Source organism: Colletes latitarsis, chromosome 1, assembly GCF_051014445.1.
Source record: "Colletes latitarsis isolate SP2378_abdomen chromosome 1, iyColLati1, whole genome shotgun sequence".
Lineage (NCBI taxonomy): Eukaryota > Metazoa > Arthropoda > Insecta > Hymenoptera > Colletidae > Colletes > Colletes latitarsis.
The window spans coordinates 43,217,964-43,244,465 of record NC_135134.1 but is presented as its reverse complement, the minus strand read 5'-3'; the positions used below and the strand labels follow the sequence as shown (position 1 = coordinate 43,244,465).

At 32.5% G+C, this 26,502-nt stretch overlaps 1 protein-coding gene across 12 annotated transcripts in view; it reads left to right on the top strand.

Annotated features, from left to right (window-relative positions):
* The window catches only part of How (protein held out wings), a 50,323-nt gene that overhangs the window by 1,196 nt on the left and 22,625 nt on the right, over positions 1-26,502 (top strand). For 5 of the 12 annotated variants that reach the window (XR_013079567.1, XR_013079568.1, XM_076763914.1 and 2 more), the window contains exons 2-5: positions 21,298-21,431; positions 22,005-22,121; positions 24,696-24,839; positions 26,349-26,451. Coding sequence is in view for 9 of the 12 variants with exons in the window: in XM_076763914.1 (XP_076620029.1) it covers positions 21,298-21,431; positions 22,005-22,121; positions 24,696-24,839; positions 26,349-26,451 (498 nt within the window). In the remaining 3 variants the exon portion in view is untranslated. The remainder of the gene's footprint in view (positions 1-21,297; positions 21,432-22,004; positions 22,122-24,695; positions 24,840-26,348; positions 26,452-26,502) is intronic. The other 7 variants (XR_013079569.1, XM_076763926.1, XM_076763905.1 and 4 more) reach the window with 3 other exon arrangements.

The following is a 26,502-nucleotide window of genomic DNA, read 5'->3' as shown; positions in this document are numbered from 1 at the left end:
TCACGTGTTGCGCGTCCCGGTCTGCTTTTCTTACCTTCCTTTTATTTTTTCAATTTTTCTACACCGAACTTACGAGAAACAGAAGGAAATTTAACGCGACGAACCCGTTCAATTTACAAAAATAAATTACAAATTTCACGTAATTTTTCACTTTTCCGATCGATCGATTCGTCTTGTCATAAGTCGAAGTAGCTTGCTTGGCCAGCCCGGCCCAGAATCATCGCATACCACAGAGGAAACAAGATATAGAACGAAATGGTGGGGAGATTGTCAGTGAAACTAAAGTGAACCAAGTGTTTAAGAACAGTGACGAAGAAAAATGCACAGCTTGCGATACAGCCTCTGAAACTCGTACTCCGTTTCTTTGTGATTTTTCTTAAATATTATTTTTACGTTCATAGTGCAGACAATTGTGAACAATATTTTGTAAACTGTTGGTTTTTACAATATTCTTACACACGTTTACATTTACGCTTGCTAGATACCACGGATTTAATAACGGATAAACAACTGTAGTCATTTGGTATACCGGGTGTACGAAAATAAGTGTCAATCGAAAAAGTATTTAAATCAGTGATTCTAGAAAATAATAATATTAGGAAAACTTATTCTGTTTTCAGTGTAAAATCCAATGTAATAAACGCGATGTTTTTATTAATTTTTTTTTTAACGAACATTTAACGGTTAACTTTCTAAACGGAATGTTATATTTTGTTCATACTCTGTTATATAAAAAAGTTGTATTATAACGTGACCTTGAGACGTCTCCATGTCAGATAACTGGTATGTTAAAGAGATTTTTTTTTTTTTTTTTTTGAACATATAAATAAGAAAGGACGTTATTTTCTTAGTTTTGTGCAATTTATTATTTCATATGTCCACTTTAATCCACTCGATGTTCTCAAGGTTACACTATAAAACCTCGTCGAATCTGTCCTTTCTTTTTCGTTTAACAGGACATCGACAAAAGAAAAATATAACTTAGCATTAAACAAAATTGAGTAAACCATGTAACAATCATAAAAGATTCGTTTGTAAACTCGGTAGTTTTGGTTTCATTTCAATCGATATTTAATAATTTATCTTTGAAAAGCGAATATATATTAAGTATATAGCAATGCAACTATTTTGTGTCTACGTTAAATTATTTAAAAATTGGAGTAAACAATCGAAAACTTAAATATATTATAGAACATAAGTACACACGAAAGTAATCAAATTGCAAGTAAAGAAAAGCATGAATTTTTCGTATTCGTCTTACGTCAATAACATTTCTATCTCTGTCTTATCATATTGCACACAATTCTGTCATGTGGGTATGGTTCAAGCACGCGTACATCGAATTTCTTGATCAGTTTAACGTTTGTAGTGAGGATTTCCTGATAATATATACAGGGTGGACAAATAACAATTAGCACATTAAACATTTTTGGAACAGTGTGGATAAAAGAAAACGTTTTTCGGTTAAAAATTGTAACAACGTAGATGTGAATAACAACTTTTGTTCGAATGAAGTCACTTACAATGTATGAAAGTCATTTTTTTTAGAGAATATTATGGGTGTGTTCCGTTTAGATTGTAAGTGCTCACGCTTGCTTGCTCCTGTCGTTTGGTTTGGGACCGTAAGCAGTCGTGAGCGCGCCAAAATGGAGATTAACTGAGAAGCAAGAAGAATAACTCTATAATATAATTTAATAGATGTTTCTTCAGGGAAGTGGAATTGTCTTAACTTTTCGAATCATATCCACATACGTATAATATTCAACGTTTTTATTTAAATTAACCACTTCCATTTTACATAGAATGTTATTTTATTTTATTAACATGTTGACTGGCATGGTAGTCACTGGTACAAAATTTTACAATGGAAGATTCTTAATATGTAGGTACTTGTAACATTGTAAATAATGATAATGTCGTTAAGAATGTTGTAAAATAACAAGTACACAGAAAAACAATTCCAAAAAGTTTTATATAAAGTTACATTTACTCTGCGTCGCCATTCCGCTTTTATTTACTCGTTATCGTAAAGATTCCAATTGAAGAGCAAGTCACTATCCACAAAATTTCATGTATATTAGAATAACAATAACTTTAAAACTTAACTTGATTGTGCATTTGAAATTCAAGAGAGAAAAGCGATTGTAGGAGCTTGTGTTTTTTTTCGTATCGATCACACCCTATATTTTTCTATTTATCTCCTGATAGCAATTCTTAAAACAAGTACAACAAGGTACAACATTAAGGTCATTCGAGATCGACAAAGGTTAACGATGATAAAAGTATGCCGACGAGACGGTGTTCGTAGTATTGACCGTCGCGGCGTCGCGTCGCCTCGCGTCGGTAGCAATACAATACTGTTTCTGTGTTGCCACGGAGCACAGTAATGTTTTCTTGCTTTTGTATACCTTATGTACAAATATTATGAACAGTAATAAACATTACGCCAAGTATTCGGTCGGTGGATCATGCGCAACGTATCCATTTACGGAGCAATTTGTCATAATTGTAACACGCGGAGAGCGCGAACAAAATTCTGCCAGGTGATAAATATTAGGACACTTAGCCAAAGCGTTGTCAACCTTCGAATTATTGTAACTTTGTGAAAAGAAATTGCATAACAATATTTTTGGGTTAATTTGTAAGTTATTTTGTAGTTATGGGTCATTTAAATTCACATCCCCAAGTCGAATTTCCTCCAAGATCCGTTTACACCAGGAAACGAACGAGAAATTTCAAATTCAAGCGGCTACGAAAAGTTTAAAATACTCTTTATGCAACTAAAAGAATAAATTTAAAGATTTAAAGGTTTCCAGCGTGAATGAATCTTCACGGAAATTTAACCGCGGGATGTAAAAAATGGAGGGCTGAACTTTTTAAAACGATCCCAGGAAAATAATTACGAGTTGTTTTCACCAAGTTAGAATAGTGGAAATATTGATGACGTTTAATGCTTGCAATAGTGTACGCGTGATAAGTCAAAGTACATCGATACTTTGGTAATTGGTAAGACTGAACGTCGAAATCTAGCAGCGAAGAAAGTAAAAGAAATCAGCGCTCTCGCAACTCGTGGCTTGAGATCCTCATGTTGGTTCGTGTCAAATTGCATGTGTGTTAGGAAAAGCAGGGCACTCCTCATACTTTGCTATTATCCTTTTTCCTCCATACATATTTCAGTCTACAGAGATATCAAGTTCATCTTCGATTTTTGAAATTTAATGCTCAAATTGTTATTCCACCGTTCGAAACCGAATAGAATTCCGAGTTAAAAGTGCTCGGTCTGGGTTAGATTCTGTGACTTATAACCAACACTTATTAAGATATTAATTGACAAGCTTATAACTACCTAATATCATTAGCTTTCAATATAAATTTATTATTGTTTGTAATAATACATTGTGCAGTGTCTCAAAAGTTATTCGAGTAGATGCGAGAATGCCACGTATTCAATCCTTGCACATGCTTGTACATACGTATCTTTCTTTAATTTTCCCTACTTCTCACGAACAATAATAAATTTATACCGAAATAGGTTTGTTGATCGCGTCGTCGATTATTTTCAAGGTCTATACAGAGTGTTAGGCAACTCTTAGGAAAAATTTTAACGGAAGATTCTAGAGGCCAAAATAAGACGAAAGTCAGCAGTATCAATTTGTTTATTGAAGCTTCGTTAAAAAGTTTTTAAAAAATTTCACATCGCTCTGGAAAAATTATTTTCGGTTACGGGGGTCAATTCAAATCATTTTTGGTGAATAGACATAACCCCAAAATCCTACGCACTTTCGAGAAAAAAATTGGAGTAGGTGCTTAATTTTTTCGGCGAAAAAAGAAAATTCTAAATCATTCTGAAAATATTATTTTTGATTGCAGAGATGAATTACAATCATTTTTGGTCAATACTCATACCCTCGAAATCCTAACCATTTTCGAGAAAAAAATTCCTTACCGAAAATATAATTTCAGTCGAAAAATGTCACTCCAAAATTTCATGCGTATCTTTAAAACGTCATAACTTCTGAACAAATTGAAGGATTTTAATGTTTAAAAAAGCAAATAACGCGTATTTTCGTGAAGAATATGTAAAAATTCTAATAATATTGGAAAAGTTGTTCCTTGCCCCCGAAAAATGAGAAAAACCCCATAAAAGTGATCCAATTTTCAAACGGTCATAACTCCTACAATAGTGAATATATTTCAATGAAACTTTTTTCTGAAGTAGAGCTCATGGATACCTACAAAAAAGTATTAGACAACTTTTCTATAGGGCATCAAATAAAATTACTAAAAATGAAAAACGAATTTTTAAGCAAAATCGATAGGGGGTAGGTGCCTAAATTTTTCGACCAAAAAAAAAATTTTTAATTAATTCTGAAAAAATTATTTTCGGTTGTGGGGGTCAATTACAATCATTTTTGGTGAACACACATATCCCCGAAATCCTACGTACTTTCGAGAAAAAAATTCGTTACCGAAAATATACTGTGTGGCCGGAAATGTTTCTATAACTTTTTAACGAAGCCTCAATCAACAAATTAGTATCCTTGATTTTCGTTTTATTTTGGCCTCTAAAATCTCCTATTAAAATTTTTCCCAGGGGTGGTCGAACACCCTGTATATCGCCGGACCAAAACTTTTTAAACCAACGTCTGATCATTTACGATAAACAGTATTAATGATTTCTAGTTGCTTTAACGAAACGATGCATATTTATTAACGCGTGAAAGATGTAGTTCTCAAATAAAACGAACACAGACACCGTCTGTAAAATGGAAGCGAAGTTGGGAAGGCAGTAAATCTGAATTGTGAAAAAAATACCATTTAATTTGCAACGACGCGATAGAGGATATATAGAACGGGCATCTTCGAAAAGCCACCGTTGAAAGTAAGCTCGTACGATGTGCACATTTCGTTCTATACTTACAAGCATGAGTAACAAAATGCTGCGTCTCATTTTCTGAAGAGTCTGTCGCTCTCGGCCTCTAGAAGCGAGTGGTAAATTTACGTTATGGCATGCTGCGCAGAAACGTGAAATTTATAGTATCATTTTTTGCTGCATTTACTCGGTCACCTGACGAAGAAGCGCGGTGGTATGAACCTCGAAATGTTCTACAAATATCTGGTAGAAATGTAAAAATATCACCAATGAGAATTAAACCGATCTCGAGACGCGGCTCGCGTCAACAACACGTTCGCTGCACAGAAGCCTGCACTTTTTATAATATTTTCGTCGTTATTTTACACTCTGAACACGCAAACGATACGATGAATATTTAATCCTTGGATGAGAATCAAAATCAGTGTGCTAATTTTCAAATTTTCAACGTTCAAACAAACAACCGGATGCGCAGTATAATATAATAACAATGGATATGCATATATATTGATCGTTTAAGCCGATGAAAATCGTTGAAACTTATTTGTTTAAAAATAATGTTACTCCTAGCATACGTATGTATATTCGAGTCGTCTATAGTGTTTCACAAGAAATGTGTCAAATGACGTTTACGACGAAAACCGGTTTTACGAAAGCTGTCGGGCCTTTCGCATTCCTACGCACATAGTCCTGTTGATATACAGAATTTTATCTTTGTTTCGTCAATTTAAAATGATACTTTGTTATTTAATATTCAAAATACAAATTTGTATTTTAGGTTTCTGTACCGTACCCGATTTAGTCTAAACTTGGGCTGTTAAAAATTCGAAATGTATAAATTGATCGAAAATTTCCAACAAAAGTAAACGTGTATTAACTTTTAAAGTGCAACTTCGCGATAAATATAAATATATGCTTTTTTATGAAACGATATTATCGTATCAATTACGTTACTCCAGTCGCTGCAAGATTAATAAATTGTTTTTTAATTTCTGTGATTTTTTAAATATTCAAATTGAGAAATGATAATCTTATAGCAGGACTCGAACGAAACAGTAAACTTTTATAAATAAAAGTTATTTAGTAAACTTCCAATTTTTCAATTATTTCTTTCCTGTTCTAAGTTAAGTTTGTACGTTAACTTTTGTAAATAATTAAATGTTCTCATAGATAATTTTTTCTTAGGAATATTTTTAAATCATTAATTTTTCATGTACAATTTCAATATAATAACGAATTCTGAGTATAAAAGTACCAACAAAGGTATAATTATTCAAACACTTGTCGTTTTTTTCATTATTTAACTTTCATTATTTAACATGTTTCTTATAAAAGATAGGAGACATCTTCTAACATATTTCATAATAAAAGTAGTAAGATGGATAATATTAATACCTGAAAAACAGTAAGTTTTAAGACAATTCGTTGTTTTATCGAAATCGAGCATAAAATATTGATTATTCCATAAAAAGAAAACTTGACCTCTAGATCTCCTCTGTGCTTCTGCCTGCAAGAAAAGAAACAACATTATTATCGTAATATGTATTTTTTTAAACGTTACAACTTTTGTAAGTAACATTTTCGCGTATTGTTTGAATTAACAAAGATATTGGGGTGGGTAATATTCGTGAGACGTATTGTATTTTCATGATCGATTTTCTGATTCAGTATCAAAATGTTTGAACATTTCACAGAGCGAATAATAGGAGAGTAAATATATTTTCGTAATAATAACAACATACGTCTTTCGTAAAACGTACTAAAAAAGAAAAGGCCGGCAAAGTAATTGGCTTGGGGCCTCGATAAATTCAGATCCGTTACTGGTTGATAGTATGTGTACGGTTTATTGCACGCTCTCGCGAAAAGGAATGAGAAGCATTTAACGGGAAAAGAAAAAGATTGGTGGAAAATAAGGAAAAGTGAGCATTGGTTGTACAGTCTGACACAAATGCGCACAAATGTTGCCCTTCGTAGTGCATCATCCATGATGGTTTAAACGTATTGCAATTGTGCCCGAGAGATCTATTTCGAACACGACGTAGCAAGTTTTCTCAGTGACCTAGTGGCGTGAATAGAACTCGTTGTCAAGCACGTCCTTTCGAAACTGTCTAGCGAAAACTTGGACAGACACGAGGTCTAGTTTTCTTCAGCTACTAGGTCGTTGCGCTTAATCATTAAAATGGACGCATGAAATAACGCATATTAGGGGATGTTTTAAATTTATTAACGTTACATCAAACAGTATTTAACGATTCGTATATTAAACATCGAAGCTCTTCGTTTCCACAAATCTGGTATTTTCTTTTCTTTTACAACAAAATTACGGAAATGTTTATAGTCGGTGGGCGGCTTTTTAAAATTTGATATCACAATTCGTCGAATTATTCGACTCCGGATCTAGGGTTGATAATTTTGTTTTCGGTACATTTTAAAATTTAATAAATTTTTCAAGCATATTAATACCACAACAGATTTTTCGGTGTAATTATTGTATAGTACTGTGCAAATTAATGTGATCACGAGTTGTTACATTAGAAAAATATTTCGCTCGTCACGAAAGCAGTTTTGTATGGAAAATGAATTTTTCCACCCGTTTCGATATGGAATCAATTAACTTGTGACAATTTTCTGTTATTTGCTTCTGTCATTTTTTTCTTAGCGGTGCAATCAATTTTAAGTAGTCTGTCCTTATACATACCCCTCAGGTTTTCAATGAGATTCGAATCGGGCAAATTCCCAAGCCAGACTAAACAGCTCGGTCTTTTCTCTTAAAAATACCGCTGCATAATGCGTGACACGGAATTGAGGCCAGCTGGAATATTGCTTGGCCATCGGAACAAACATTTCCCATTTCTCGATCTAAATATTGTTCCTGCAAGATTATCAAGATTCGTTTAATTTTTAGAAAAGATATACAAGCTGAAATATCGCCGAATCAGAAAATATAGTTTGGTCCGATGAAAGTAAAATACATCGATCTACGTCGGATATACTCTGATGGTGGTTGAAAATAAAAGTTGATTTTCCTTAGCTGCATGATATTAAACGCATAGTTAAATTCGGTGATGGTTCCATTATGATGTATGACGTGTGTTCATTTTATCAAATTGACGGTTTAATGACCCAATACGCGTACGAAGACATTTTGGAAAAGTAGTGTATGTACTGGTTGGTGGCGTCCTCATATCGAGCGCATGCGTCGCATAGGCGTGGAACGGAAGCAGTCTGGGCCCGACCGTGGACCAAGCAACACGTGGTGGTTTATATGTAGATGAGCAAAGTGACAATTATCCCGAAGTTTACTAGAGACACCACAGGAAACATAAACTTGTAAAAAACAATTATGAATATGTCGGTATAGGAATGTGCTATCACGTCCCAACATGATAATGGCATGAAACATACTGCGAACAGTGTGAAGAATCGATTGCGTGTTGAACCATTTAAAATCTTAAAATGATCTGTTCAAACCTAATACTTGAACACGTTAGAAAATGTTTTGGTATTTAAATTGACCAAGTACATTACTTGTTTATCGTATCAATAATAGATACATAACAAAGGATATAGGAACAGTGGTATAGTATTACGTTAAAACTGAACAAAAATATTTAAATGAAAAGCTCGTGGACCAAATATTATGTCTACAGAAACGCGACAGTTTATTGAAAATTTATAATTAAAATTTTGTGGTGCAAAACTGATTATTATTTATGTTAAAATTTCATACATGTTTTCAGTTTTGCTCTTTAATATATTTATAGACGAACGTAACAATAAGTTCAAAAACAAACATTTTTAATACTTTCTACTTCCACAAGAAATGTATTGTTAATATGTAATTATCGATTTACAGTACTACTGAATTAAGGGACTCGTATTACATGAAACATTTCAGAATAGGAAGAGGCCTTTGATCATTTAATGTCTGGCTCCGATAATTCTAGATCCGCCTATGTACGTCATTATAGATTTCTGATTGTGAGTCACGAATTTTGCAGGGAGTGTGTCATACTAAAACTTGTTGCTTCTCTTTCAGTCGTTCGAAACCTGTCGCGATGAGAAAAAGTTGAATTTCCAAGTCTCTTCTTCGTATACGCTATATACTCGTCCATAATCGATTAATATACAGGGTATTCGATTTTAATCTAAATATAAATGTAAATTATGTACTCGTAAACTAGTTGCTGTATAAAAAGAAAGGTTTAGGCGAAAATTAAATGATTTTGAGGGGGGGGGGGCATCAGAAGATGACATACGTGCAGCTGGTTATTTCCTTCAAAAAGTATTCAGCTATTTATTTTGAAAAATGATTAGTTTGGAAAATAATTTAATATTGTAAAGTGGTATTTAGTATACTTATATATCTGTATCTAGTTATATTTTCGAATTGACAGTGAACTATTTTGTTTTGGTATAAAACGATAAAGGACAATGACGAAAAAACAACTATGTTATGTTTATTTAAATCGCTCGAAAATACAACTCGTCAAAGTCACTATCACCATATCTCATTTGAGGGCAGCGGGCATCCGTACCACACCACTCTACAATATTTAAATTAAAATATCTTCTAAACTAATGATCTTTCGAGATAAATTGCTTTGTGGCGACACCTCCCGCACTCGTCAACAGAGGGATACGCTCAACCTCTCTCACAAGTACGTGACCTACTGCCTATTCCTATATACAGGGTGACCCGTCGCATGTGGGACCCACTTCAGAGATAGATTCTACGCAAGAAAACAATATAAATATAAACAGGGTGTTCGACCACCCCTGAGAAAAATTTTAATGAGAGATTTTAGAGACAAAAATAAGACGAAAATCAAGAATATCAATTTCTTGATCGAGACTTCGTTAAAAAATTATTAACGTTTAAAGTTTCATACCGACCGGAAAATTTTTCGGCGAAATTGAAAAGATCCAAATCCTTCTGAAAAAATTATTTTCGGTTGTGGGGGTCAATTACAATCATTTTATGATTATTATCCGAACACCATGGATATATATGTATTATTTTCTTACATAGAATCTATCTCTGAAATGGGTTCCTCATGCTACGGAACACCCTGTATACACCTCTCGATCAACCATCAAATATCCCGGCGTCTAAGGCAGGGCCTGCTAGAGTTGCCTTACTGATGAGTCCACTAGCAGACCCAGGACGAAACGCTCCCATCTTCTTTCCTTTTTGTTTCCCTTTTGCTATCTTGCTTTTTTCCATAACGGTTTTCGCCAGAAATTGATGATCCCGACGTGATCAACAAATTAACACCAAAAACCTTTCAATGAGTACAACATGAGAACATAGAGCGACAGGAACAACGTCTAATAATCGTATTGCCAGATTTAGTAATCCCTCTCCTAAGGTGGCCTTTATTCATAAGGATGCTTATCCTGACCTAAACTAGCTGTCACAGCCATTGTCTCCAGGGGTAATTAAATCGGCAGGATTTATAGCAATAGCAACCCCACACGCACGCACTTCATAAGTGGGAGCACTAGACCACTCTAGGACAGTAGTATACGACTCGACACGACAGCAGCACACGACTCGAGCAATGCGCTCGCCGCATGACGAAGCAAATAACTAATTTCCTATGGCTAACGGTGAAATTTCAGTCAGAAACGATTACCGATCGTCACCGAGTATAAGCACAATACGAAACATTCACGAGGCAGAAAGAACTTGCTCCAATATTGTTAACACTGGCGGGGGGTATGTAGCGACGCCTTCCGCACTCGCCAACAGAGGGATACGCTCAACCTTTACCTCTCTCACAAGTACTTGACCTACTGTCTATTCCTATATATATACTCCTCGATCGACCATTCAATGTCCCGGCGTCTAAGGCAGGGCCTGCTAGGGTTGCCTTACTGATGAGTCCACTAGCAGGCCCAGGACGAAACGCTCCCCTCTTTTTTCCATTTCTTTTACCTCTTGCTATCTCGCTTTTTCCACTAACAGCTCGCCATCAGCTTTATACGTTTTTTTTTGTAAGAAATAATCAGCTGCATCGGTTAGTGTATTAACCCTTAAATAGAAAAATCAAATTCAAGACAACAGTAGAATAGAACAATTTTTCTTTACAAGAAAAAGAAAAACAATTTAACCAAGTTTTAAAGTTTCGAAGTAAATATATTAAAACACGAAACAGTATGTTGGGCCATCTAGTATTAGTCTTTATGGTAAAATAGCGCGAATTTAATATACGTTTACACAAATTTCATGGAGTAATACAAATGTATTACCCTAATGTCTAAAGAGATCAATTTCACATATTCATTAAAGCAAGTTATAACTATTTTAGCGAACAATATTTTTTATTAAGAATAGTACAAGCTTAATATTGAAATTAAATTTATCTTTGTTGCTTCTGTATCACAAGATTTTCTAGGCACTTGAAACTTTAAGTGGAACAGTAATTTAAAGTTAAATAAGGTTTATCTGATTTGATAACTATTTCATAATGCAACGTTTTCAAGTGTTACCACGCGCTTAATGTCAACAATATATAAGATCGTAATCGTTTGATAACAACCTTCTGTAGTAAGTCCGTGATAACGAATAGTATAGCAAATTGAACGTCTAAAATTACATTAGCGGTGCACTACAACAATACATCGTATAATGAATACTTCATATAATTTTATAAAAGAAAAGTTCTTTTACTGTATGCGCTTCTAATTATTTCAATAACGAAAAACTGCTTTCCGCAGAATAATTCATTAAATGTACGCATAAGAATATTCTTAAGATAATATTAATATAATTCACGGATTCTATTTTAAATTTCAATATACTTACGTATAACAAGAAAAATGAATAATTTTTATAATTTATGGAACTTTGGATAGTATCGAATATTTACAAAAATTATAGAAATGTCCAATCATCTAAGATGTGACATTGAACGGCTTGTGCGCTCAATGAAGTAAGTATACTTATTACGCAGAAAAGTGTTTCTGTAAATTACTTTATTCAGTGTTATATGTTTCATTCTGATTTAATGAATCAATACATAACTATTGATAAGCTAAAATGTTGATTTAAAGCGACAGATTTGTAGAGAATTTCCCGTTCAAAACGTCTACTTTAGAAAGTGCACTAAAACAGTAGTAAATCAGGTCGATCTTGTAGCACGAGAGGGGGAGAGGGGGGGGTCTAAACGATAATTTCTTATGATTATTGTATAAGTGCACGAAGTTTAACTCGTTAAATTATTTGAAATTATTGGCATCGTCACTCCTGTACTTTATTTATAAATTATTACCTTGGTTAAACAATAACTACTATTACATTAACACGTTCGTAACCACCGTTCAGTTGGAAAATCGACCATCACAGATCACACTATATTTGTAGCAGTCTTATTTAATGTAGTGCATGCTTTCAATTATCTACGAATGATATATTTAATAGGCCAACGAAATATTTTTAATACAGTATTTCACATAATGTGAGAATAGTCGAGAGATTACACTTCATTTATTTATATGGATATAAAATAGATACCTGTTGTTGTCACAAATATGTGCCTTTATTATAAAAGTTGGCGCATCACAAATATAGTTAATGTGGTAAAATATACATAAACGTGTTAAATATACATTGTATGTAAATGTATTAATTTGTTTAAAAGTAGTTGCTTTCAAATTTTTCGTTAGTGGTAATACTAATTTTATTTTACGATGAAAATTGAAATATTTACGTAAATACATTAATTTGAATGCATCCGGAGTTTAAACAGCACACGTCAGAAGTCAGGTTTCGAAATTTTAATTGGTTACATCTCTAACTTGCAAATGCAAACTGGTAAGGAGCATCTCGCTTTCTCTTGCCGCGAAAACGTTTCATTTTTCGTCTTGCCCTAAATATACAGGGTGTCTCGGTATCTCCATTACCGTTAGTGAATGTAGGAATGCTTAAGGAACAATATGTTTGGTTCGAAAAAGCAAATATTGTGGTGAGAATCATTTTTTTCTCAAGTAATGTATATTATACATATATATTACGGAATATATATGTATATATTCCCAAAATATTAATTTTTCGTATTCAAGGTCACGTGCAAATCATAATATTATACCTCGTTGGATTTATCTTAGCCTCGGCTATTATCATATAATAATAAAAATATGGAATTTTATTTAAAAAAATATTGATGACCTTGAAATCTCGAAAAATAGGAACTTGAAAAAATAGATGATTTTCACTACAATACGTATCGTCTTTTCGAACCAAACAAATTGTTCCTTAAGCATTCCTGCGTATCATTAACGGTAATGGATATATCGTCTTGTAACAGATTTAATGAGATATCTTGTATAAGTTGTAAATGAAATACCGTATTTCAAATATTTCAGATACGTGGTTAAACTAATTCATGATGAAAGGAAATCATATAATCATAGATCCAGAAATTTTTCCTTTTTTCAATTAGAAACAATGTAGCTGATTATAATATAATCGAGAATTGTTTATCGAGTTGATAATGAAATTGGCGTATATTGCATATTTCACAGTAAATATGCAATTAGATATTAATTCATGCATGATTGAGATACAGTACATTTTTGTCACACTGTTCAAGAGTGTCTTACTATTAGTTACACTAACTAATAGAAGCTTAATTGCTTGACCTGTGCATTCTCCGTATTTAAATACTTTGGAAGTTCATGTATGGCGATATTTCAAGACCTTGGAAATACTTAAGAAATTGTCTAAACGTGCTCGGCAGTCCATTATGAGGAAATTAATAACAGTAATTTTGTTAAAGTGTTTGTACCTAGGAAAGAAAGAATTTCCGAACTTGTATAAATATTGAATACCTGTTTTATTACACCCTGTATATTAATGGTTTACAATACAGATATTTTATCTCCACTTTCAATATCTCTAAGAAAAGACAGGTTCAAGTGAGACTTAAAAATTGAATAATTATATTATTATCTTGTATATATAATACAACCATAACTTAAGTTATTTAATCAATAATATAAGATAGATCTAACAAAAAGTAAAATGAATGATATCTAAAAATATTCTCAATTTAACTAATATTATATTTATTAAAAGAGTAAATAACAAGTAGAAATTATTTTATTTAAAAAAGTTTAATAAGAGTAATGTAATGTAACAATAGTAACCTTACCCATTTCTAACATATTTTTATACTTTTATAAAGGAAAGGAGGAAATGTAATTTACAAATTACGAAGCATTCGAATAATAAATCATTATTCACCTTCCGTAATGTTCTTTGTTTGCTAGAACTACGTCATCTTTTGATTTTGCATATGGCATCTTGTTGAAGAATTCTCTACAATCTTCAGGAGTAATTTTGTTATTTAAAAAGTATATCGAGATTATTTTGTTTCACTGTAGACATTGAAAGTCTTTTTCAATATTTCTCGTTCAGTATCGTATTTGTCCGAGAATATTAATGTAATTTTCTTAGATGTAGAATTTCGTAATACTTCTTCTTTTTCGTTTCGTTGTATAAAGTTTTTTACTTCTTGGTGTCCCTTTCTTTGTACTGAAAACAAAAATTGTTCTTTCAAATGGTTTGAATTCCTTCGTAGTGAACGTTTCACTAGCAAAGACGTTTCTCTGTTTCTAAATAAGGTAATGCCTTACGCGTCCCCACTTTTGTCTTCGCCTTGGTCGACACTGTCGTCGTTTTTGTCTATGCGCGGGGAGCACTATGTAATGTTCGCACGTACGCATATACAAGGTATCCTGCAAGGTTGCTATATATAGATTCCTCAGCTATCTGTTAATGTTCACATTTATACATGAACGTTACTCATCGATGTTTTAAATTATCAATGATCCATATTGAACGTATTTCCATGATTTCTACAATTTTTACTTAACAATTTTCTGTGTCTGCGCGTTATTTTTATATCAAACTACACGTCCTTTGGACGTAAAACATTGTACGATATTAAATCAGTGTCAAACAGACACCAATAAATGAGAAAACACTCGAGTATTTTTACTATGCGTGGATTGTACTGTCACGTGTATGTCCACGTACGAAACAATATGGCAGGGAAAGCGTATATGAATTAAAATCTTAATATTACATTTTATCGTGATTATCCATAATTTAACAACGCTGGAAACGAGTTAAATAATTACGGTGACGTGTATCAGGTTTTATGCAATTTTAAAACCAAATAGAAGTTTAACCAAGTGTTGGTCCCGCGTTTAGTTTCACGAAAGTAATTTTTTAAAAACTTAGAATTAACACGTTGACTGGCATGGCGGTCACTGGTGACGGGCGTTTAAAACCTACAACACGTGTCTTCAAAACGCTTACAATAAACGAACCTTAAAGGTTGTCAAACAATGTCACTGACATTAGGAATACTGCGAAGTAACAAGTAATCGATATGGGACTATTGAATATTTTTATTACGTTGGAATTTAAAAGAATGTCGAGAAATATTGCCATGTATGGTATTCTCGTAAATATTATATTATTTCGTCTTGATATGTATGTAAAAAGTGGTCTGTCAGAAAATGCTAAAAGTTGGTACGATGGTTCCTGCGTATAGTGCATGTATGACGTTAAATTGTTGACAAAATTTGATGTTAGTAGATAGGGAAAAATGGTGGTACAGTGAACCTGTTAGTAAAGAAAACTATAAAAGAATCGAAATGTTAAAGAAACGAAAAATGTCATGGAACCCTTAGCGGTGGCCCTTGGGAGCTCATAGGGGCCGATGACCGGATTGACCTGCAGTTCGCTTCATACCACACGGCATCTACCAACGGGCGGGCTCGTGCCACTTCAGCTTCGTTCCATTCTCGTCATTATCTATCTCTCTTTCTCTTCCCTTGTTCTCTTATACGCTCGTTTCTTCACTAGTTCGTTTGCTTACACACTTATACAAGTTCGATCTTTTTATCCTTTTTCTTAAAATACCGTCCAACGTATTTATTTCTTCCGATTTTTCTATCGCCTACGGTTTTCATCCTTAAAATTTTCTTACTCGTTTCGACTTCGACTCTCCTCTCGTTCCATTCCCACGATTATCGTCTCTTTCATACTCAAGCATTTTTTTACTCTCTTTCTTTATACTCTCCCACCCCCACCCGTTCGATGTACACAGGCACGTGCACGCGCACGCGCACAGATTATCTTCCTCGGATTCGAGGCTCTCGCTTCAAGCTTCGAAAAGTAAGTAGGGTGAAAGGAATTCTCTACCGTCTCTGTCTCCAAGCAGCCACTCTTCATTCTGCTCTTTATCATTCTTTCTGCTTGCCTTGAGTTGGATGTGTACTCGTACACATGTACGTACGCTTGGGTCATTATATCAATATTCTTATACTATACTCGGTTTTAGTCGGTCAGATTTGCTGTAAATTATGACGAAGCAGGTTCAACATTTACAGTTTTAACTTGGGTTTTCGTCAAGTTCACGTTATACAATTAGGAGTATGATATTTAACGGTGATTCGAAGGAATCGATTCGAACGACACACCTTGTATATAAAATACGTAGTATCATATACAATGTTATGGCTTTCTATGAAAATTATTAAATTCCTATGTTACTATCATCAGTTTGCTTAATACAAATTTTCTCCGTGAAATCAGTTTTGCACCGCAACTAATTTTCAACCACTGTTCAGTTTTTACAGGTTTAATATTTAGTCCTTGAGCTTTTCAATAATGATTCGAACACAGTTTGACATACTTGATACTAAAGTTTCACAGTATGTATTGTGTAATACTATACCAGAGTTCTTGCATTCTTTACCGCATATCAGTTAATGAAAATGCAGAAGCATTATACTCCTTTGCCAATTTAATTTTTAAATATGCCCACACATTGTCTGTTGAATTCAAATTTAAACTTTGAATAGGACATTCGAAAATTTGTAACGATTATACGTCCAACTACTTGTTTATATCGTTTGCATTGTATCATTGGAATTTTTGAGAATATTATGTTCTGTTATTGACATATTCTCAATTATCAGATTTATGGAACCATCGATTTGATAAAATGTACCTACAGCATACCACACTACACTCTAATGGAATCACTACCGAATTTAACTGTTTGTTTAACACGTTACCTACCAAGTTGCTTTTTACTATTTTGTTTGGCATATGTAGTTTGCTCTGCTATTATTTGAAATATTTCTCACGTAACCAAAGCAAATAAAAATCTCGTATTTTGTTACGATCATCGTCTAATAAGATTGATTTCTAATTGTATCTCTACATTAATAGAGATAATACAGTAGTGTCTGCTTAAATGTCCAACGATCGGGACCGGACGCGGACATTTAAGCGGAGAGGTTTATTCCAGGAATTGGCCAGCTATAATTCACACTGTCATGCGTAAATAAAGCCGTCTATTGATGCACATCGTAGATAACGCCGAGGTTCGACTCGAGCAAGGAATTACCATGGAGGACGCACCATGAAGTGAGCTACCTCGCGCACGTGGCTGTTCGCAAATTGCCGTGATTCAGGCGGATCTTTAATTGTTTTTAAGACGAACCATCGACCGGAATATCGTCATTCTTGATGTTAGTTTTATTTTCGTCTGGTAGAATCACTCCCTCGAACGATGACTAACGGTAATCAAACACCCTGTATATGTTTTTACCAATAACGTCAACTAGTTTTAAATATTGAATTCTTTACAATTGAAGATATTGTTTAAATAGAAACCAAAATAAATTAATAGATATGAAAATGGAAATTAATTTAACGAGGACGTGGCCAGGGCAATAGGGCAAATGGGGAACTAGCCCCTCTTCTAGATACTTAATAAATTTTCAATTTAATTTTTTGTGGAAATAAAAGATCGAAAGGTGTGATATAATTGTAGCTTAAAAAATTAATGGAAATACAAGTATATTCAATACTATGTCGATTATTGTTTAAGTATTGTACATTATATTACAAAATAAATAAAAAGTAACTAAATTTTAGTCTAGCGTTTTTACCCTTTCCTGGACAAAATTCTGTCTCCGCCCTTGTTAATATCAATATAAAAATAAAACGTTTAACGAACAAAAAATCTATATATACATATATATACTGAAAGTAGTTATTGAAAAAAAACATAATGTATATAAGCATACACTTTAATGCTAGGAGTATGTTTATTCAACCAAATATAATTTTTGTAAATTTCATTTAAATTAGCTTCATCTAAATACAGCTTAATATTCAGTTTCATCGACCATTGTCCTTCGACCATTTTCTTCAGTTCTTGTGCCGAGATTGCCATCGCAGAACAGCTTGATCAGCTCTTTTTCTTGCAAACTCTGATAACAGCGTGATTTCAACAGCAAATGGATTTCTAACCGAAAATTTTGCTGACAAATCCTCTGGAAACATTGCTCAAAATTTGAGATCAAGTTTATGTGCGGTACCGCTTTATATTTTTCGCCAGCGCTATATTTTAATAACACGATTATAACGAACAGACGGGCAATTGCAGTTTTTCCATATTACTATAATTTGGTAATAAGTGTGTGGCCAGTTTCTTTCCTTGCTATTTTTAATGTTGTATTTATGTAAGTATAAAATGGATGTTAGAAGTTATAATTTCTTAGGCACCACTTTATAAATATATCCTCGTGACTCATTGCATGAAAATAAGTTTTGAATTGCTTAAGAGGTTCGACTACGAAGATGTAATCTGGGTGTGTACGCGTTGTGCCAAACCGGAATAAATATTGTTTATCTGGATTTATTTTATTTTTTATTCCCATTAATGATTGCTATTTTTTATATTATGAATTATGATTTCTCTCCAAAATACTTGTATTCCCTGTCACGTTTCATATATTAATTTGGTTTTCCCTTACAGACAAACATTTAGCTGTTTTTCTTTCGTTATTATGTCGCATAAAAATGTAGCTTTTCGGCGAAATTTCTGTTTAAAAAATTCTCGAAGTTTATGCTTTACCACGTGAAAACTTGTAACTTTGTTTTCCTAATGCTAACGCTAGTTCTGGAACACTTCCCTGACAACCACTGTACTTCAGAATGACAAAGAAGATCCATACTTAATGTTTCCTCATTCGTTTGAATTATATTACGAAACTAGCAATGCCATGAAGGATTTGCTCGAATGTAGTTAGTAAGGTAGCAATGTAATACACACAAGTTATTGGATAGAAGTACACAGGGTGTTGTATATGGGGGCGTAACTTCAAACGCGAAATCAGCACATTAAAATAAGAAAATAACTCGTATAAACATATATGCCTCGTATTGCCTTGTTTAGAAGTAACGTTTTTTTGTCTCGTGAGTTTTCAGTGAATTCGAACAATATTAGGTCAGAATAAAATTCATACTATCTGAAAGCTGAGTTAATTTCCCATCATCCTATGTTCGTTTCGTAACCAATTAACCTTCTATAACTAAAATAATTATTGTTTAAACTGAACGTATCGCGGTGTATAAATACTTTGTCCAGTAACTGTAGCAGCGAAGAGTTTGCCCAGATAGAGAAGGGAGTATGTTCGACTCCCTCGAAGAATTTGTGGACCCTGTGGACACACAAAGTCATGATACACTTTGAGGATTATTTAGTCGAGTGTGCCTCGATTACCACGGTATATATGTATTTGTTCCACCTATTATGCAGTCATCTAGCACGTGAAAATAAACCCATTAGATCTATTTTAAATGTTTCTGTTCGAAATAACCTCAAGCCTGTTTTCTCACTCCTTTAGAAAATTACTGACATTTTGGTAACAAGTATTTGTTGTCGGCAAGTTTCCAGAATTTTCCATGATCGAATATCGTCTCGGTATATTCGATTACAAGTTCATTTTCCTAATGCTTCTGTTCGGTTCGTCCAGCGGCCATCATAATATTTCGTAATATTTTTACTTGTTTCCAAGCGAATCGAATTCTGTAATTTTTAAAAACGATGCAAAATACAAATATAATTACCAGTAAATAATCTTCACAATTTAACTGTATATTTTCTTGGAACATGATCTTCGCTTTCAAGTATGTGATCTGTGTCATGGATCGTTGTCTGACTAATTACGACAGCGGTGATGTCATAAAACGCTGCAACTATACTAATACTAACACTATTCCAACATTACTGCCTACGCTTATATAGACATTTATTCTAACGTGACGTAACAAATCATTTTATATCAATTACAAACTTTGAATATCGGTTTAGTTTTGCCTTGTTTGAGGATTTTTATAATAACTGGCCGATTATCTTTAATAATGGCACCACGCATATTTATCAGAAAAGAAATGCAATCATATATATAAACCAAGTATAAATACGATGCGCTTCGATGTCTCGTAATATGTGGGACACACTTCAGGGATGAATTTCGAACTGAAAAGCAATAAAATAAGTTTCTATAAATACTTGTCTTATTTGACCTGGTTTCCAAATAAAAGAAAGTTCTGTATACGTAATCTTTCGACAATTTGCGCTAATATAAAATATTTATTCACCGTATGTTTTTAAAACATAAATCCAAATATAATGACTGTTTATTAAACGGCGATTCCAATTAATGTAAGGCATAAGTAGTCCTATTGATTTTGTTTAACGTTTTACCGAATTATTGATGCCCCAATTATTGCCCATTAACCGATTTTATTTCTTCAAATTATAGTGTGACAAATTAAAATACCCAGTAGTTAACTAGTATATGTACTTGTTATTCTACAGCATTTCCAATTACATTATTTGAAAGATAATTAGGTAGTTATCGTATTAGGGCTCATTCGGTGTAAGTGTTTTGAAAAAAACGTTGTAAACTTGAATCACCGATCATCGATGACCACCGTGGCAGTCAACGCGTTAATAATAACATGACTTGGAAGAATCGTAAAGTAGTTTTATTTTTTGCACTATTTTAGATTCTACATGAAAAATAGTAAAGAAAATCTTGTTACGTTTTTCTCGTATCTCCTACCGATTAATAATTATTTTAAGCAATATATATATTTATAGTGACCCTGTGTAGATTAATGATGACACTATTAATTTAATCGTTTCATTTTATTCGCCGTGTACTTGTTATAAATTCAAAGAATATTTCGTAATATAATGAATCATAAATAAGTGACGCAAAAATTTGTTCAGTATTTGTCGCATGGTTATCCCCAATACTTGATAGGAATGTTGACTCGGAACAAGTTGTATAAGTAACCGAGGGTGATAGGTTCATGAGTTACCCAACCAAAAAAGTTTTATACATGTATATGATGATGAATCGCTATACGCTAATGCCTCCAACACATTACGTACTTTAAAACTTGTTTTATTAGAACACAATTTTTTATTCATTTAATACATTTAATTATTTTACATAATTAGTCTTCTTCTATTTCTAAACAATACTTAAAGATACTGCAGATATTATATTCCCATGTTCATTTTCTGTTTTAGAAATTGCAAAAGTACGGGCGAGTCTATTCCAAATCAGTGGTGTCAAAAAGGAACCACTGGTTTTGCCAGAACCAGATGGCGAAATCACCACACTAACAGAGAAAGTTTACGTACCCGTTAAAGAACATCCAGATGTAAGTTTCTGTAATTGCTTTTATATACATAAACTTGAAATAATTTACAAAGTACGGGCTACTAAAGGTATTTGCTACATAAAAAAATATTTCAAAGAAAACTTGCATGATTCTTAGGGAGATATACGATACAGTAGTCACTCTTTTTATATTCTGTTTTTTTTTTTTTTTTTTTATCGAGATACGAAGATTGCGTTGAATTTTGTAAACGGAATTGCTAATATTTGTTTTCATATTTTAATAAAACGTGATTGTCAACAAGATTTGTAGATCAATTTTGCTTAGAAAAGTAGATCAAACATAAGATACCTATTAAGCTCGATAAAAGTAAAAGCCGTACTCAAGGAAGATATTAATTTTACAAGCTTACTTGATATTATCATTATTGTTATTTATTAAAAATCAGAACTTGACACGTTTAAAGTAAAGTTTGCATAGTTTATTGACTTTTATAAAACGTCGAAAGTGACGTGAGTTTCATTCAAGTTTGCATTATCCAATACAATCTAGGAAACATAATGTGTGTTTTTATAATATTTCAAAAAATAATTTTCTAACTTTCTTATTTTACAGTTCAACTTTGTTGGAAGAATTCTTGGGCCACGTGGAATGACGGCTAAACAACTGGAGCAAGAAACGGGTTGTAAAATAATGGTCCGGGGGAAAGGTTCTATGAGGGACAAGAAAAAGGTAAACCGCTTTTATTACTTAATTATTTATTTATGTACTGTATGATATTAATAATATACTATACATAAATGACTTCCTTGTGCATAAATTGTTCTAACACAAACAAATATTTCTAATAAACGTCAGTATAGATTTCAATATGTATTTTAATTGAGTTTTACTTTATCGACTATCTAACAATGTCACAAGCACATAGTCTTTAACGCAACTTTAAATTGTAGTATAAATTATTTATGAAGTTTCGAATTTAATTTGAATTAGAATGAATGTGGAGAACCCTTGTCAATAATTTTTTATATATTTTCACGTAATATCAGTGTACCTATCAGCTTTTTAAGGAAATGAAATCCTATTCCTGTAAACATTTGTAGTAAAGTAATTGTTTAAACTAATTGTATCTGAAATACAAATGGATTTTAACATTCGTTTTTATTACAACATTTTTGTTACTTTTATGGTGTATAATATATTAGCAGATTTCTCTCCTTTTTTTCCTCATTTTACTATTTTTATCTCAATTTTTTTTTTCTCGTCTCAAATTCTTCATCTTTACCTGCTTTTTTATCACTTTGTCTTTTCCTTTGCTTCATTTTTTATACGTATTTTCTTGTATTATCCTTGTAGTATCCTTAGATACTTCCTCTTGTCCTTGTCTTTATTTATGTTTCTCTTTTAACTTCCTACTTTAGAGGCCACTGTAGAGTCCATTTTATTGTTTATTCTATCTCGTTTTATGGCCTTTCCTCAAGAGAACAAAATTATTATTTGAAATTCTTTCTTCTCTCTTTCTTATTTACTTATAAATTCTACTTATTTACACCTACCCTACTTTAAATATATGCGTATTCAATAATTATTTTTTCATAGAATTAGTATATGTTGTTTTATTTTCTTCTTGCATTTTAAGTATTTAATTCTATATAAAATGTAATTTTAGTCTGTGCGTTGTTCATTTACAACTCATTGTCCATTTACAACTGACTCATTCATAATTGTACGTAAACCTGAACATTATTACAACTTGAAGTTCGGAACTTTCACGTATTATATATATTAAAAGTAATACAAAACAATGTTGTATATAGAAAAGTTTGTACTTACTTGCTTCAGTAAAATTCTTTGTTTTTCAAGCTGCATATGATGAATGAAAGAAAATTATATCGTAAGTATATAGTATAAACATACATATATATATATATATATATATATATATGTATAAGAACAATTACTATACCCAACATTTAAATTTATTTGTATGTTTACGTATATAATAATATTCTTTACTATTTTTAAAAACTTTGACGATAAACATACCGATTAATCCCTTTGCTGCAGTACGCTTCAAATAAAAAATGCTCTCTTTAAACTAACAAGGGATGCGCGGTAATTCGAAAATTCAAAAAACAGTGCCCGCATTGGCGCTTTTTACTCCCCTCCCCCCCATTTTTGAAAGTCGAACGGTTTCGAGCATCGAGCGTGTCGAGCGTAACTTGATGCCAATCGTTACCGATACTTTGTATATTGTATTTCACTATTCTACACCCGTCCCTCAATTTATGCGAATATCCGTTCCACGTGGATTCGATTTACGCGAATAAAAATCGTGTAAATTGAATCTGTCAGTATAAAAGAAAAAGTATTGGAAATAAAAGCTAGAAAAAGTTTTAGAAATACAATGTCGTAGGCAATATGCCTTGTACGGTCCTACCGCAACAAAGTTTCTTTCTGCGTCACGCGTTCCACCAACTGATCTCACAATACTAACTGTATAAAACTGTAAATTTTTAAATTTATAGGAAAATATATATGTATGTACATATAGTATACATCTGACCGCGTAAAATAAAATCAAAGTAAATTGAGGGGTGTACCCGCTATTAAATTCATAGAATTCACCTCCCCGCATAAATGTCCGCGGCCGGTCCCGAGATTGGACACTTAAGCGGGCACTACTGTATATTGATATTGATATAGATATGTATGTATACAGGGTGTTTGGCCACCCCTGGGAGAAATTTTAATGGGGGATTCTAGAGGCCAAAATAAGACGAAAATCAAGAATACCAATTTGTTGATGAAGGCTTCGTTAAACAGTTTTTAACGTTTAAAGTTCCGACCGTACTGAATTTTTTTCTCGAAAATGCGCAAGATTTCGGGGGTATATCCATTCACCAAAAATGATTGTAATTGACCCCCGCAACCGAAAATAATTTTTTCAGAATTAATTAAAAATTTTTTTTTTCGTCGAAAAATTTCACACATTCTCGAATTTTTTTCTAGGAAGTGGGTAGGATTTCAGGGGTATATCTATTCACCAAAAATGATTGTAATTGACCCCCGCAACCGAAAATAATTTTTCCAGAACGATTTGAAATTTTTTAATTTAATTGTTAATAACTTTTTAACGAAGCCTCAAAATTTAAAATTAAAATAAAATTTAAAAGCCTTAAAATTTTTCCCAGGGGGTGGCCGAACACCCTGTATAAGAGACGTTTGTTGTATTAGTTGTAAGATTATTTGATGGAGAATTTGATATTATAACATAATACATATTCTCGCTAATTTCTTTATTAGGAAGAGTTAAACCGCGGTAAGCCAAACTGGGAACATCTGACAGACGAACTTCATGTATTATTGACAGTTGAGGACACAGAAAATCGTGCCACGTTGAAACTTGCCAGAGCTGTAGAAGAAGTCAAGAAACTCCTTGTTCCCGTGGTGAGAAAGTTCCTGTTATTAACTACAATAAATAATAATTTTATAACTTGGCTTAAAGCTTATTATTACGCTACGCTCGAACAAAATCTAGTATTCTTTCTAAATTACGGTGTGTTGGATTCATATTTGAAACTCGATATTTTTTTGTCGCGTTTAATTCTTTTTTCAAAATTATTTTTATTCGATAATCATCGTTTATTTCTCGATACAAATAATTTTTAGACTTAAAAATTCTTTTATGCTTAGAATTATTATTTGATTATTATACAGTGTGTTTAACAACAGGTGTCCAAAACATTATGGAATGATGGCAAAATAAGGTTTAATGCCATACAACGATTCGTCTTAGGTTGTTGTCCTAATTTTAGATGTTTTGTTCATGAACAAAACATGAAAGAGAAACATGGACTAAAAAATTATTTCCTTATTTATGAATTCTGGAAAAGGCACTAACTTTTTAATTTTCGCAAAACTTTCGTAAATCGCAACCTTCCATCGTTCAAAATGTTTCTATCCAACTTTTGCAATCAGGGATCGAACCAAGTTTTGGACATCTATTGTCGTATACCTTGCATGACATATGCAATTTAGAGTAAGAAAATAAATGTACATTCAACAATGTACGAATTAACTAATTAATGTTCAACTGTTATGTTGGCAACTGGGTTCCCACTGGGGGGATATTGGGATATATGGGTTATTTTTACATTACGTTAAAAAATATTGTATATTCTTCTAAAAATATTGCAAAACTGCTCTCTCTCAATTCTTTGGACAATTTTACGTTGATTTATGTTTGTAGAATAAATTTACGTGAAAATAATTTCAAGTATTAAAGCTTGAAATATATTTATACGCTTGTTTAGTAACTAGAGTACCCGGGTATAATACTGTTAGATAAACTAATAATAGTTAGATAAATTGTTATGGGAGATATATAAACAATTTAAAAAGAAATTATACGGAGTATAAAACTTTTTATTAAAGTTGTATATTTCTAATTAAATTACAATAATTTTGTATTCAGAGGACAATTTTTTTCAAATTGTAATCCCATAATTGTAAGCGGCACTTATAGGCTTTTCCATAAATACAATTTTTTTTTTCACAGATTTATATGTTATCAGTATAAGAAATAAAAAAGTTTGTAATCTGTTTAGGATGTTACAGTCTTAGTAATATGTTCCTATAAAAATAAATTAAATTTTGTTTATAAAATAGTCAGCAATGATTTGTTTTCCTCGTGAAAAATTAGATTCTTGACACTTAGATTGTTTTCTACAAAGCCTCTTCAATTATTATTGAAATTGTAATACTTCATTCAGAATATTTCTTGTAATTCAATTTTAAATAAACATATCGCGCTTTGTACAACGAAAAAAAATATATAATATGAAAGTGATAATGTTTAGAAAATAGGTAAACGATACAGACCTATTTATATTTAAATATTGTATAATTTCCCAAGTTAATATGAATACATTTCTTATGAATCATGTTGGTTGTTAGCAGGCTGATGGAGAGGATGAGCTAAAAAAACGACAATTAATGGAGCTCGCTATTATAAATGGTACCTATCGGGATTCCAATACGAAAGTTGCTGCAGCTACAGGTACACTTCTTAACAGTCGTTCTGTTGTATAATAGAATACTTTAGAAAAGT